Here is a 14,227-nt window from a genome sequence, read left to right as displayed (position 1 = left end):
GAGTATTCTTCAGCAGAATTCAAGCCTCACTGTAAAAGGAGCTGGGCTGTGATTCACACTCTTCTCTCTGCTAAATAGTTCATCTACCTTAAGAGCTCTACCATAAATATTACCTCTTGTAGATGTAATAACTTCTTTTAAGTCTATGTTTAATTTTGTGAGCACAAAGGAAGCATTATTGTTATTTAAAAGGCTTGTTAAAGAATAACTATTTACATGATACTGAAGAATTTATGTTTAGACACAGCACAAACTTATTTCTAGTTTTAACGTTACACCTCAAGAAAAAAAAAAGAGGAAACTTTGGTTGGTGACAAATTTCCTCTATATTAGAACCCCACTAAGGTTAAAAAAAAAAAAGAGGCTTAGGTCTGCCCTTTTCATTTCCTCTTTCTTAGTGCCATGATTATAGCATATCGTTGATCTTGGCAAGAGGGGTGGGTAGTGGGTGCATTAAAGACCTTTATGTTCTCGAAAAAACGAAGTTTACAAGACCTGTTAATTTTATGAAAATGAAGGCTATAGTAAGCAGCAGAAGTTTTTTCAGAGGTGAGACCCTTAAATAAAAGTTTCCAGGAGTGCTATGAAATACTCAAATAGAGATCTAAACGGATAATTCCATAAAGCCATTTGTGCAAGACAGACTTGCACTATTAAGTCACTATCTTATAGCTGGACTAGTAGTGGCAGTAATATTTTTTTTTATTTATTTATTTTAGTATATATGAACTAGAATACTTTTAACTCAGTCTGTGTCACGTACAGGTAATGCCAAAGGAGAAAACACTAAACGATGAGCTCTACGCATTCTTTATCAGCCATTATTACATTAGCAATTCCTTCTGAACTTCTCTACTTTCCTTAGTTTAACACAACAACACTTAAATATTTCATAGGTCGTGCAAGCAGAATTTTAACTGCCTTACTATTAACTTTGCAGGAGATGTATGATAAAATGATTCCTATGTGCTATGTTGAAAGTTTACCTCCTACTGTTATTTTCAGTACATCTTTCATGCTTCGATATATGTACTGCAGTAGAACACACAGGTTAAAAGAAATTGCTGAACAGAAAACTACAAAACATATCTTCTAGAACAAAAAGCAGAAATGTCTGTGGTACCCATTCATTGTTTCTACAGTGATTCAAGCCATTTCAGCAGAAAAAGTTACTAATAATCTTGCTGCTCAGCTGCTTTACTGTACTATATATGAAATAGTAAGTTCTCAGGATAACAGCCTAGTTCAATATTTAAGGTACGCTATCAGCATCTGACTTAAACCCTATGCAACTTCATCATCACTTTTCTGTGCAGCCATACATACTTCAAAATCACAGAGCAGATCCTGGAAGGCAGCAGAATTTGGAATAATGGACGTTTCATGCCCACTATCGACAGTTCCCACCAAGGAAAAGGTCAGATGGAGTATGTGGCTGTTCAGAAGGGATCGTTTCTTCTTTAACAGCATCGCCAGCAACTTCAACAAGTAAACAGAAAAGGAATTAGTAGCCTATGAACACACAGCAACATTGTCTAAGCACAAAGAAGCATGGATGAAATGTCTGTGTCTCTTTAGAGAAGGCTCTTAAAGTATGTCTGATAGTTGATACTCTTGATGAAAAAGCTTCAAAGTGGCATTAGGGTTGATTAGAAAAGTGGCATGTCCAGGACACCCTCCAGCTCATAAAACATCTGTTCTACACTACAAACAGTATCTAGGCCCTGAGGATTAGGCATACACACCCCCCACCATCAGCTCTCTGGTAGTCAGTCACAGTTTAAGACAGCGTATGATACAATCTCAGATAGTTTTATTCCTGGACAGCAACCATGGATATGGCAGACAGAGCGCCCCTAGAGTACTGCATGCACAAATGAGAGGTATTCTGGCACTGAAGAAAAGTAACCATGATAACGTAAATCTGAAGAAGAAAAGTAGCCATGATAATGTAAAACTGAATAAGCCCGACTTTCTTTTTTTCTTGCTGCCCTTTGTTGCCCTAGGCATGACCATAGATGTTGGCCTTTTAGACCTCATTTCTGCTCTAACTTCTTACAATCTGGGTTGGGAAAGAACCAATTACCAGATGTACTACTACTGTTTCTCGTCTTCTGATGCGAACTTGTTAAACTCTCAACATGCTGGCCTGTTCAGCTTCACCATCCTCCTTGAAACATTACTGAAGAAATACAGATTTCTAGAAATCTCTCTCAAACCATGCTATTTGCTGAGGTGGAATGTAAGGTTGTATGTGATGATCCACTGACTGCTTATGGTGCAAGGAGGACACTGTCTAGATTTATTTGGTCAAAGTAAGCCAAGGTCTGCAACAGGCTACATGCAATAATGTTTTGATGTAACTATACTAGCCATTAGCATTACAAGGTTTGTAAATATACAGCCCAAATCACAGCACAAACTTCCTGTTTCAGTAAAGCAGTCTTCGTGAGAAACGTAAAATGCATTGGTCATGTAAAGATCTTCTCAAGTCAGTCAACCAATCCTTCTGCATAACTGATTGCACTTTCCCCATTCCGATGGAGAATTAAGAATTCTTCAGCTTGAAAGCAAACAGTATCACTAACTATAAAGTCTGTGCAGCTTCCTCAAAATGATGATTCTACGAGTCCACTTGTTTGCTTTTCTTCATGTGTCCCTATTGTCCTCTCTTGCTGGCAGACCATGGAGACAGACACTCCCAGGCTTGCCAGGGTGGGTTCACGATCACAGGAAAAGAATCATCTAAGTGCCACAGTTGTGCTGTTCCTTGCTATTAATGAAGGCTCAGTTTCAGCAAAGCAGCTAAACATGCACAACTGCTTAGCAAAACTTTCCACCCTCTTCTGTAAAACCCATCCTAAATAACGCAGTTATGCTAATTAGCCAAGAGGTCACTAAACTTAAGAGCAGAAACTCAGGTTACCACAACACAACAAGGAATTTCCATGGCAACTGCTAGGACAGATGGTGAAATTCAGTCTGCATGATCTGTTTTAAGACATTTCTTACATACCTGATAACCTCTGATTCTTTCCATTTCTTTGCTGGCTAGTGGATTGCTCTTTACCACACAGACCAAGGCCTTCACAGCTGCATACAACCCTTCTACATCTGATGCCATAGCTACAAGTCCCAAAATAGCAGCAGCTCCACCAATGTACTGCAGTGTAGTGGCAACAGGCTTGGGGACAAATGTTCTTACTCCTGAGCACAGGCACAGAAAACACATTAAAATAGAATGAAATCTAATTCTTGTAGAAATCATTGTGAATACATGCAAGTAATTTGCATTCTAGCACTGCTTAATTAAGAAAATAATATCACTAGAAGAACTATGACACCTCAGATGAGGAGGTGAAGGAAATATTGCACTGGAAAATAGTCTATGATCTAAGGTAACTAAGTGTATTTTCATAATGATTACATATAAACTGAAACAAGCACCCCATATCAATAAAAAAAAAAGATAATAGTATGTCCATAAAATATAACAATGTTGAATAAATTTAACAATGTACCATTAACATCCATCAATTACATGATTTATCTTCTAGACCTAAGTTCTTATTGACAAGTAATTAATCATTTTTAAACAGAGTGATTCTCAATTACTCAACTCACCCAAATATCCTATCAAAGCTGCACCAATGGAGCGTGCTGGTCCATTCAAATGCCCTGCTGAGTTATGTAGCAGCTTCACAGGTGTGGCATTTTCATGAGAAGAAATTGCCAGCTGAACAAAACAAGAAAAAAAAAAACAGAAAGCAGGGGCTAAAGGGAAGAGGTTTTTTTTATCCAAGCCTGAACATAACTTGTATATTTTCCTCCTGTGACAGAGCAATAACATAAACCAAAATAGAACTATTCTAGAGTCATTAAGACAGTCTCTAAAGTAAAGAGAAATCTCTAGTCTCCCAAGTTTAAGGAAAATGAATCTAACTTTAAAAATAATCCCACCAGATCATAGAATGGTTTGGGTTGAAAGGGACCTTTGAAGATCATCTAGTCCAATCCCTCTCTTGTGGGCAGGGACTTCTTCCACTAAATCAGGTTTCTCAAAGCACCATCCAACCTGACCTCAAACACTTCCAGGAATGGGGCATTCACAGCTTCTCTAGGCAACTTTTTCCAGTGTCACGCCACCCTCATGGTAAAAAGTTTCATCCTTATGCCCAATCTAAATCCACCTTCTTTCAGTTTAAAACCGTTGCCCCTTGTCCTGTCAACTACATGCCCTGGTAAAAAGTCTCTCTCTGTTGTTCTTATAAACCCCCCATATGTATTGAAAGGCTGCAATAAGGTCTCCTCAGAGCCTTCTCTTCTTCAGGCTGAACAATCCCAACTCTAAGCCTTCCATCATAGATGGTTCTTTGAACAAATAATTCACTGATTTTAAAGTACTTTGAAGAAAAATATAAACCAATATTCTGGTTTCCAAAGCTGAATCATAGTCAGAGGACTAAGCTATCAGCTTTGTTCACCTGCAACAGTAGAAATACTGTTCAGCGATATAATCTTAACTGGTTTTCAATGGGCTTACAAGTGCCATCTACATTAAAAAGCTGAAATACTTCCAAAAGGTGCTAAGATACATAGCTACTAGTAATCTCAAGAATGCAAATAGAATCTAGGAGTGCAATCTCCTCTCAATTTTTTTTTTAAAACCATGAAAATGTTTATGGGCAACTTCTGCAAGTACATTATTGTTCCTAGTTGCATTGAGCAAATTGCCTTGAAAGAAGTTAGAAGAAAGGAACCAACAAGTAGTACGTATTAACCAACTCATTTCCCAACATACCTGTTTGGCAATAGCTTTACTATCCAATTTGTTGTAAACTTTCCTTATTTTTGCCACTGTAAATGAAGAAACTGACAGTGCATAGAGACCAAAAGAGACCTTCTCTTCTGGTACCAAAGATACTGGGGATGGGTTGATTCCTTCAGACTTCGAATCTTTGCCTTAAAAACAAAATAAAAGTTCATTTCAGTAATAGCACTGTTTTTCTTTTCAGTTTCAAGAGTAAAATCTTAAGCAAATTATATTTCACAATAGGTATAGAAGAAAGGTTTCACAAATAGCTGAGATGTTATATTGTCTTTGCATACTTGCTTGCTCTACCGAAGAGTAGTTTGACAGCACACAAGTCGTGGAATAAATCTGCTGTTTAAGATAAAAGGGCAACGCACAGCAAACATTTCCTTTTGAGAAGGTCTACAATATTAGCCTGTAATGGCAACTGGTAGCCTGTGGCTTGGCCAAGCAATAGAAGATGTGGTGCTTCCTCATCTGAATTTTTGGAAGGCAACATAACTCCTGTACTCAATTTGCATACAGCCTAAGGGCTGTTCACTTCCCTTCCCACCTGAAGAAAAACAAAGTAATCAAAAACCAGAGAAGCATTTGGTACATCTGCATCTTTGCCCGTGACAACAGGCTTTTTTACAATGATTTGCTAGGAAAACCGCCTTAGCAAATGGTACAAGAGATGCAAGACTGAATGCAGACCAAAAGGCCCAGGCATCGAAGAGAATATATAACTGTATCTTTAATATTTTGTATCCACTGCTCCAAAAGTGGATGCTTCTTGTGAGGTACTGCAAACACTATGATTGACAGCTGTCTACAACGCTCAAAGGAAGTGTGAAAAATTCAGCACCTGAAAGCTCAACATAAAGATTCACTTCTGCATCTTCATTCCAGGTCAAAAGGTGTCTGCAACTCCAGTCAAACACGTTAATGGAATTAAAAAAGCATGAAGGCTCTTCACCTAACACTGAAACAAGTGAGAAGCTGGGTGTCTACATAATTTGTTGAATCCGGGTCAAGTCTCTGTCAAGTCTTACTTAAGAGACAGTTTCAGAAGTCTTGGCTTCCCCATAAATGAATTCCTTATTGGATCCTCTGCTCACATGGATGCCCTGAGAGCATTCCTCCATTTCAGCAAACAGACAAAGGAATTCCTTCTCCCGAATTAGTAACTGCTCTCTGAGGGGTCTTTCCAAGACTTAAAAGACTATCAGGTTTTTCATTTTGTTTAAACACAGGACTAATTCTCAGAAGATGGCAGTCTTGCTTACTGAAAACAGGGACAAAACTTCCAAAAGAAGCATTGCATGGGCAAACGGCAAGTCAGACACAATTTCCCTGTAAAGGACAACAGCAGAAGACTGCAAGGCCTCTTCCCTTCTCCAGTATTCCCACAAATAATTATTAAACTAAGGAAAAACAAGCATTTTGGAAAGAAGGGCCAAGATAAAATGGTAAGATACACAGTTCATACTGCACACCCTATCAAACTCCTTATGGTTTGGCATAGTGCACATGATGTGAACAGAAGCTTAGCCCCAAATAGAAACACGCCTTTTGTTCTGGAGCAGACTGCTCCTGAAATACAATGAACTGAGCAAAGCTTGTGCAAGAGAAATACACCGCCACACTGGAAAAAGTCAGTATGTTAAGAAATGAAGAATATTTTTTTTTTAAGTTACTGTGGGCTTCCTGGTGAACATGGCTTTAGCATAAAGGCAGGAAAATCTTTAATTCTTGGAAGTGAATGAACAAATTCACATTCACAGAATTTCCTTTGGCTAATTCGGTACTTAAAACTTGCACATCACCTGTCAAAATCCCTTGCTGGAGAAACTATAATTGACTAGCAGATACCTAAATCTATAGTTGCTCGCCAGGTTTGTCTAGCTGTCAAAAAAGCAAGTATGTGGCACAGATCCATACATGACAATTCAATTCCCAAAGTTTTTCACTCAAGATGGGCAAGGAAAGCTACATTTTTTTTCATAATACTTAATTTTTTCACAGCCTGAACATCATCTACATTTGGGGGGGTGGAGGTGTCTGTCACCACTCTAGGGAAAGCTTTCACCATGAAAAGACTCTGTGCACTGCCTGTACATACTTTTGTTTTCCTACCACTCTCATCACTTGCTGCCTCCTTCCTTGAGATGGTGACAGTTTCTCTCCAGAAGAGCTGGAAAGCATTATGGTCCTCATGGAGAAAGACAGTGCAAGGACAAGACAACTTGGATATGTTCCCCATTTTTATTTATATTTCACTGAAAAGCCCTGTGATGGCCAGGTAAAGCAAAGAATATCTTCTGACATAATATTGATGTTAGCGAGGAGGTACTCTAACTGCGCAGAAAGACAGGGAGCTCTACAGAACAGGAAAATCTTGCTAGTGACAGAGCATCTTACCAGAGCTAATGAAGAATCCATTGCCTGAATATTTAAAAACCGGGCTACGGACACACACTTCTAACAAGGTTATTTACATCTTTTTGTGTTGCACTCCCCCCAATTTCAAAAACGAACACTTAAAAAATATAGAATTGCCCACATTTGTGCGCAACAAATGCTTAAAGACTATCTGCTGCACCACAATCCCTCAAGTTTGTTTTTTTTCCTCTCAGTTGATCTATTTAGGCCCTATAAACAATGACATTTCGAGACAGCTGTCTTTAAAGTACAGAATACATTGCAGATTTGCAGATGAGTGCTATCACTAGAAACCGACAAGCTAAAATGCCTTTCCAATTTCACTTTCTACATATAAATATAATATATAGCATGAATAATGACAGCTTTAAGCGTTTCTAACTGGTTTAAAACCAAAATGAGGAATACAAGCACTTCTATCATACCTCAGTACAAGAGGTACCAGAAGTATGTTAAAACAGTAATTTGGATTTCTATCATCCTCTTCAATAGCAGCTACTAATCTCTGTATGAACAGCTAGCTTTTCCTCTCTCCTACCACATACTCTCCTTTCTCACCTCTTCTGTCAATCTGCACACAAAAGATTCCACTACACCCCTGCAAAGTTACTAGCTGCCATTTCATTTGTACTTACATGGTACATATACTGCTTGAAAACTTCCGACGTAATTTGGTCCCAGCTCATAAATGGTGCTAACACCTGGGGCAGGCAAAACTTCCTCCAGGAAATGCGTAGGGCCCAAACGCCACACTAATGAAGAGAGCTGGCGCTGTGCGGGTGGTGTGCCAATATAGGCATAAACAGTGCTGACTACAGGTGGATTGGCAGAACCAGACCCACTAGGACTACTATGAACATAGTGAAGCTGTAAGGGAAAAAAACATGGTGGAGTTATTGAGAGAGCATGGGTACCATGAAAAGAAAGTAGGCAGACCAGAAATTCAGGAAAGCATTTTGCAAACCAGGGGATGTACCAAACGACTGCTATGTAACACACAGTATTCTAACTGTACAGCAAAACTCAGTGAAGAACATTAATCAGCAGGTAAATGCAAAGATCACAAGTTAAGTGGCTTTCTAAAGATGAAGGTGTGTATGGAAATACAGGATGAGGTCACGCGAGTTCTGTGCTTAAAAACGCTAAAGAACAAGGCTGTATCTTGATTCTAAAAACATGGTGCTCTATGACGGTCATTATTTTTTGCAAAAGCAGTAAGACGATCTCATAAACTTGTGTTCTTCCTTCTCCTTTTTCAGCCAGTGAAAATATGCCTTTGGTAATCATACCGTTTCGAGCTAAAGTGCAAACGTGATTAATTGAATCTGGTAAGATTTTCAGACAGCAATAAAACAAATACGTAAGATGCTGGCCTATATGTAACGACAATAACAATCTCACAGGCCTTTTCTATTTACCTTGTAAAAATTCTTTTACCAGCTATTGAATGTAGTCATGTATGGCCAGATAGATGGCCAGATATATGCTCAAGTATTACAGCTATTAGCATAACAAAGTTACCATAGTCCTCTTTCTGCAAAAGGAATACTGAAAGGTAAACTTTGAAAGTTGAAATATTGTTCTACCTATAGCAGGACAGTAACGCTAGCTAATTTACAGCCCACCCCAGGTTTAGCTTACTCCCTTAAGGCCCACACCCGCCAAGTGCCAAATGCTCTTTGGTTACTGGCTACAGGTCAGGAATACTTTCTGCTCAGTGGACAGGTCCACAGTGCTCTTTACTGCTCTCTGCTTTTGGCCTCCCAGTTTCTTCCACCTAATAACAAAATATTGACAACTAAACGTGTACCATCAACTAATAACATCTCAGTGGCTATCACTGACAAGTTCTCGGGTGGCAAGAGGGTTGTGAAAGGAACAATCTGAATAAATTGGCAAAGCTGTCTTACTCTGTAATCTCCCTATTATTCAACATTAGATCTGCTATGCGGTCCTGCAATAAGTCTTCTTCAGCTTTTTATGATCTTTCTAATTAATCTAGTCAGCAGCATCTCTGTGCCACACTTGCCTCACATTCAATGCAACATGTTCACTTCACTTCAGTGTTACTATTGCTCATGCCTGAGAAAGTATTCATTATCTTCTCCTCTGAACAGGACTAGGGCTGGCTCCAAGCTGTGTATAGTGAGCGAAGACCCCTTTTTGCAAGGCTCCTCATTTTGTGGGGCTTTTGTTTGTGGTGGTTGGGTGGGGTTTTTTTTAGGGGGGGAAGGGTGCATTGATTTGTTTTCTTCTTGTTTTGTGTGGGTTTTTGCACATATGTATCTGTGCAGAGAGAGAGAAATCACTCCAACCAGTAAAAATGAGGATTTAAAGGTTTATTTTACCTTAACAGTGTTAACAAGCTGTCCATCAAGGTAGAGTGCAGCTGTGCTGTTCTTTAGCATGCCTTTACTCATGACCAGAACTAGGTGATGCCACTGGCCTTCCACGATGAGGTCACCACAGCGGAAACGGGCACAACAGGGAAGAATTTCATAAAATGATGATTCCTCACTGAAGTCATCGACTAAAGGAAAAGTACCAGTTAGTGGGCACCAGTAGAAATGTTATAAGAAGCTTAAAACAGACGAATATGTCATTAGACTTTATGTAAAACAATCTACAGCAATACATTAAACCCAAATTTTTAGAAAGCACATAGTTAACAAAAATACAATTAACAAGATATGAATAAAGTCATACGATTAACAAGAATGAGTTTAGACTTCCAAATACAAGAACTGAAAGAATGAAATCACATTTTTTGAGAAGTGTTCAGACCAAATTGTCACAGTTTGACAGGCTAAACATACTTAAATACTAACAAACTAGTATAGTTTTGGTAGTATCAATGACAGGTCTCTTCTTCCTTTGCCTTAATTCTTCTCTAAGAAAATTCTCAGGATATTTTTAGACTTTTGATAATTATGTTTTACTTCTCCCCTTTTATCCTCCCTCTGAAATTTTAGCTGGAATGACAAGTTTGCTCAAGTTTTTACTAACTTTCTCGTGCCACCATGCAAGTCGCAGAAAGACCTTTTATTGTTTTTCTAAACAAGTTTTTACAGCAGTAGTCAGCAAGAAATAACAGATGTCTCTCCACACCTACAGAGCTGTTTATCACTTTTCTCACACTGTGGAGAGAAAGTTACCCATATTTCCCAGACTTTCTCTTCACACTTTTCCCTGCTCCACCATGGTCTCCTCCACAGGCCCCACTACCTGATCCAGTGTGGTCCTTTCCAGGGGCCACAGGGGATCTCTGATCTGGCCCCCTCCCCTCCTTCTGTTCTCACCTTCGTGTCCTCAGGGCGCTTTCTCTCACATTTTTTTCCCTTACTCCTCACTCCATGCAGCGTTTCGCCCCTCTTACATGTGTTTTCCCAGAGGCACCACGAGCCTGGCTGCTGGACTAAGCTGTGTCCTGCAGGGTGTCTGCCGCGGAGCTGGCTGGAAGTGGCCATGTCTGGCATGGGGCAGCCCTGGCCTCTTCCCACAGAAGCCCCCTCTTGCTCCCCAGCACCTGCCCACAGACACTCAGTATAAGCTTGCCACTATCATGCTTAAACAATTAGGTCACACACAAAAGAAGATACAAGTAAAAAGATTGCCTTTCAAAGCATCTGTGTCAGAATCATGCTAAATTACAAAGCATCAGTGAAGTTAAAGATGAGGATGAAAGCCTAAAACTTTTTTCCTTAATAAAAGCCACAAGTACGAAGTCTGGCTAGCAAGACACACATCAAGCACAGACTGGGGGTACTTGTAACTCAAGCCTCAGCACAGTGGCTTCTCTTCTTCCCTTTTTGCAGTTCTAAGGAAAATTAATTTTCTGAAGTGCTGCTACTGAAGGGTAGTTCAGGGCTGAGACATTTCTGCCCAAGTCAAAACGAAGACTTCACGATGACTTGCCTGTTCCATTTCAGTACTGTAACCGCAGCGAGTCGCCCTTGCCTTCCCTTCACCCTATCAGCAGTGGAGCCTGGGATGCAAGGCCGCTGACCTGACACCACCACCAGCTGCTGTGGGGTGAGGCGAGCTGCACCCGTGGCTCCATGGGCCACCCTCGCAGCAACAGTGAGAGCAGTCAGAGACAGATGCCTGCCTTCCAGACACATGGGCAGAGGAACCCACTCCCAGCCTCTCTGCAGGGGCTGCAAACCACAAGCGGCTGACCACCCATCCCCAATTCACCCACCTATACTCTTCAAGCATTTCCCAGGTCTTTCTTCACTAATGGGTGCTGAGTTATCTTCTGAATGTTGAAATACACTTTATTTCTCAGCACAAAATTCTTTAATTTCTCTAACAGGCATCACTTGACTTCATACCAGAGGGCATGATCAGTCTGCAGGTGCATTAGCTTCTCCATCGCAAAGCAAAATGACCCACACTCTCTTCATTCTTTTATATTGAAGGAAAAGAAACCATAAATCCTCTTACCTCAGCAGCTGCCTACACAGAGAGAACACTCGTTTCTTTAGAAATAGCACAAGGAAAATTATAAAAGCAGAGTACTTGGAACTAACTTTCAGATACAAAAATAATCTCAAGTTCTTTTTCTCAGCCAAACACCTCTGAGCACAATTCTCGCTCACAGAAACATCCCTAAACCACCCCATTTACTCTTACAATAGACCATCAGCACTGGTAGGCCTGCCACCTCAGTTCTTCAGGTTCTTACCTGCTCAGCACTTGATGGTGCACCACCAACTACGACTTAGCCATGACAGGGTGGCACTCCAGTAAAGCAAAGTATCCCGTTCAATTAAAAACCAGTCTTTGTAGTCAGAGACCTTCAGATCTTCTCTGACAAAGCCTCTTCAAATCCAACGTCTTTTAAAGAGTTAGATAATACAGGCTTACAAACTAAAAACGTACAATCTATAGCCCCAGTGCAGGCTAAAGCAATTAATATGAAGATAAACTTACATAATTCTCTCTTATAAGAATTTGGTACAAGAAAACACTGTCAGTGTCTTTGTAATTTAAGAGGTTTAGTTCCTCCCTTATACTATGGCTATTCAGCTCCCAAGTTTTAGGTTTTGAACCTGACTTCCAGTAAGAGAAACTACTACAGTTAATGATGCAAACGTCCACTTATCATGAAAAGAAGGAATATTCTATAACAGTCTGCTTCGCTGGTTTTTTTTTAAATAACAACAGTTGTACAAATTCTTTATTAGTGCCTGCTACTCAAAAGGAAAGAACAGGAGCAGAAACAGATTTTTGATAACCACTTGTAACCCAGCATGTTGGTTTGGTAAAGAGCTGTTATGGGTTTGTGTGGCAGTTTTTTGGTAGCGGGGGAGGGGGCCACAGGGGTGGCTCCTGTGAAAAACTGCTAGAAGCTTCCCTGGCTACAAGTCGGACCCACCTCTGGCCAAGGCCGACCCAAACAGCGACGGTGGTAGCACCTCTGGGATAACGCATTTAAGAAGGGGAACCTGCAGTGAGTATGGGGATTGGAATGTGAGAGGAACCCCTCTGCAGACACCGAGGTCAGTGAAGAAGGAGAGGGAGGAGGTGTGCCAGAGGAGGTGATACCCCTGCAGCCTGTGGTGAGATGCCAGGCTGTCCCCCCCCCAGCCCATGGAGGTGAACGGTGGAGCAGATGCTCCCGAGGATGGCCGTGACTCCATGGGAAAGTCCACGCTAGAGCAGTCTGTGACTGAAGATCAGCCCGCAGAAAGGACCCACACCAGGGAAGTCTGGGAAGAACTGAAGCCCGCAGAAAGGACCCACACCAAGGAAATTTGTGAGGAACTGCAGCCCGCAGAAAGGACTCATGTTGGAATAAGTTCATGACGGACTGTCTCCCATGAGAGAGACTGTCTCCCACTGAGACCGCACGGTGGAGTGAGGAGTCCTCCCCCTGAGAAGGAAGGAGCGGCAGAGACAAGGTGTGGGGAGCTGACCCCAACCCCCATCCCCTGTTCCCCTGCACTGCCGGGGGGAGGAGGTGGAGAGAACCGGGAGTGGAGTTGAGTCGGGAAGGAGGGAGGGGTGGGGGAAGGTGTTCTAAGGTTTGGTTTTACTTCCTAATATCCTTGGTTTGTTCTGATTTGTAGTAAATTAAATTGATTTTGTTTCTTCCCCAAGTTGAGCCTGTCTTTTACCCATGACCATAAGTGGTGAGTGATCCTTCCCAGTCCTTATCTCGACCCACGAGCCTGCCTTTATATTTTCTCCTCATCCCACCGTGGCTGGGGAGGAGAGGAGTGAGCGAGGGGCTGCCTGGTGCTTTGTCACTGGCTGGGCTGAAACCATGACAAGAGCTAAGCCTGCCCTGCTCTTCTCAGCTCCTCCACAGCCACCGTGCATAAACAGTCTGTCAAAACTGACCATTTCTGGAGGCTCTGATGGAGGACAAGACAGGAGACAGGAGATGGCTAAGCCTGAAGCCCCCAACTGCACCGATAGCACACTCTAGCAAATTCACTGGCCTCACCAACTTCACTTAGATCTTCACTGCACTTCCTGTAATTCCACCTTTGATCACAGATACTGAATAAAGCTACAAACTCTTTCTGAAAACTAATCACAGCATTAAAACAGGAAGCAAATGACTGATTGCCTTCAAATAGCCCTCCAGTGTTGGGACTATTCAGATTGAAAAAGCCTTCACAACCTGTTAGTTTACTATTTCCAAACTTCTTCAAAGCAAAGATAGTTATATTTGCACCTTAAGAGATGATGTCTAAAATGAATAATACAAGATAAATAAAAGGCAAAAACCTTTCAAAAACAATGATGTAATCCCCTTCTTCAAATTTATAATACTTGGGGTTTGGGCAAAAAATTTTCTTTATATGCAGATACTGAATCTTGTTTAGAAATTGTAAGAGCTCCTTAATTTCTACATGAATGTTTATATTTTGCATTTTTCCATTGTCAAAACCCATTAAGAGCTGGTGAAGCTGCAACTAAAAGTTCCATCACACTCAATTCTTCTAGATACTAGGTTCAAAATAAACTTGCTGTAGC

General features: G+C 40.9%; 1 protein-coding gene across 10 annotated transcripts in view; it reads right to left on the bottom strand.

The window, feature by feature from the left end:
- The window catches only part of WDFY3 (WD repeat and FYVE domain containing 3), a 182,291-nt gene that overhangs the window by 53,560 nt on the left and 114,504 nt on the right, over window positions 1-14,227 (bottom strand). For all 10 annotated transcript variants that reach the window (XM_075034811.1, XM_075034840.1, XM_075034833.1 and 7 more), the window contains 6 exons: window positions 9,586-9,767; window positions 7,873-8,104; window positions 4,802-4,962; window positions 3,625-3,736; window positions 3,017-3,207; window positions 1,327-1,479 (listed from right to left, as the gene is read on the bottom strand). In XM_075034811.1, coding sequence (XP_074890912.1) covers window positions 1,327-1,479; window positions 3,017-3,207; window positions 3,625-3,736; window positions 4,802-4,962; window positions 7,873-8,104; window positions 9,586-9,767 — 1,031 coding nt within the window. The remainder of the gene's footprint in view (window positions 1-1,326; window positions 1,480-3,016; window positions 3,208-3,624; window positions 3,737-4,801; window positions 4,963-7,872; window positions 8,105-9,585; window positions 9,768-14,227) is intronic.

The sequence above is a fragment of the Buteo buteo genome, chromosome 1 (genome assembly GCF_964188355.1).
Source record: "Buteo buteo chromosome 1, bButBut1.hap1.1, whole genome shotgun sequence".
Taxonomy (NCBI): Eukaryota; Metazoa; Chordata; class Aves; order Accipitriformes; family Accipitridae; genus Buteo; species Buteo buteo.
The sequence above is the reverse complement of the archived record's forward strand: the minus strand, read 5'-3'. Positions and strand labels throughout refer to the sequence as shown.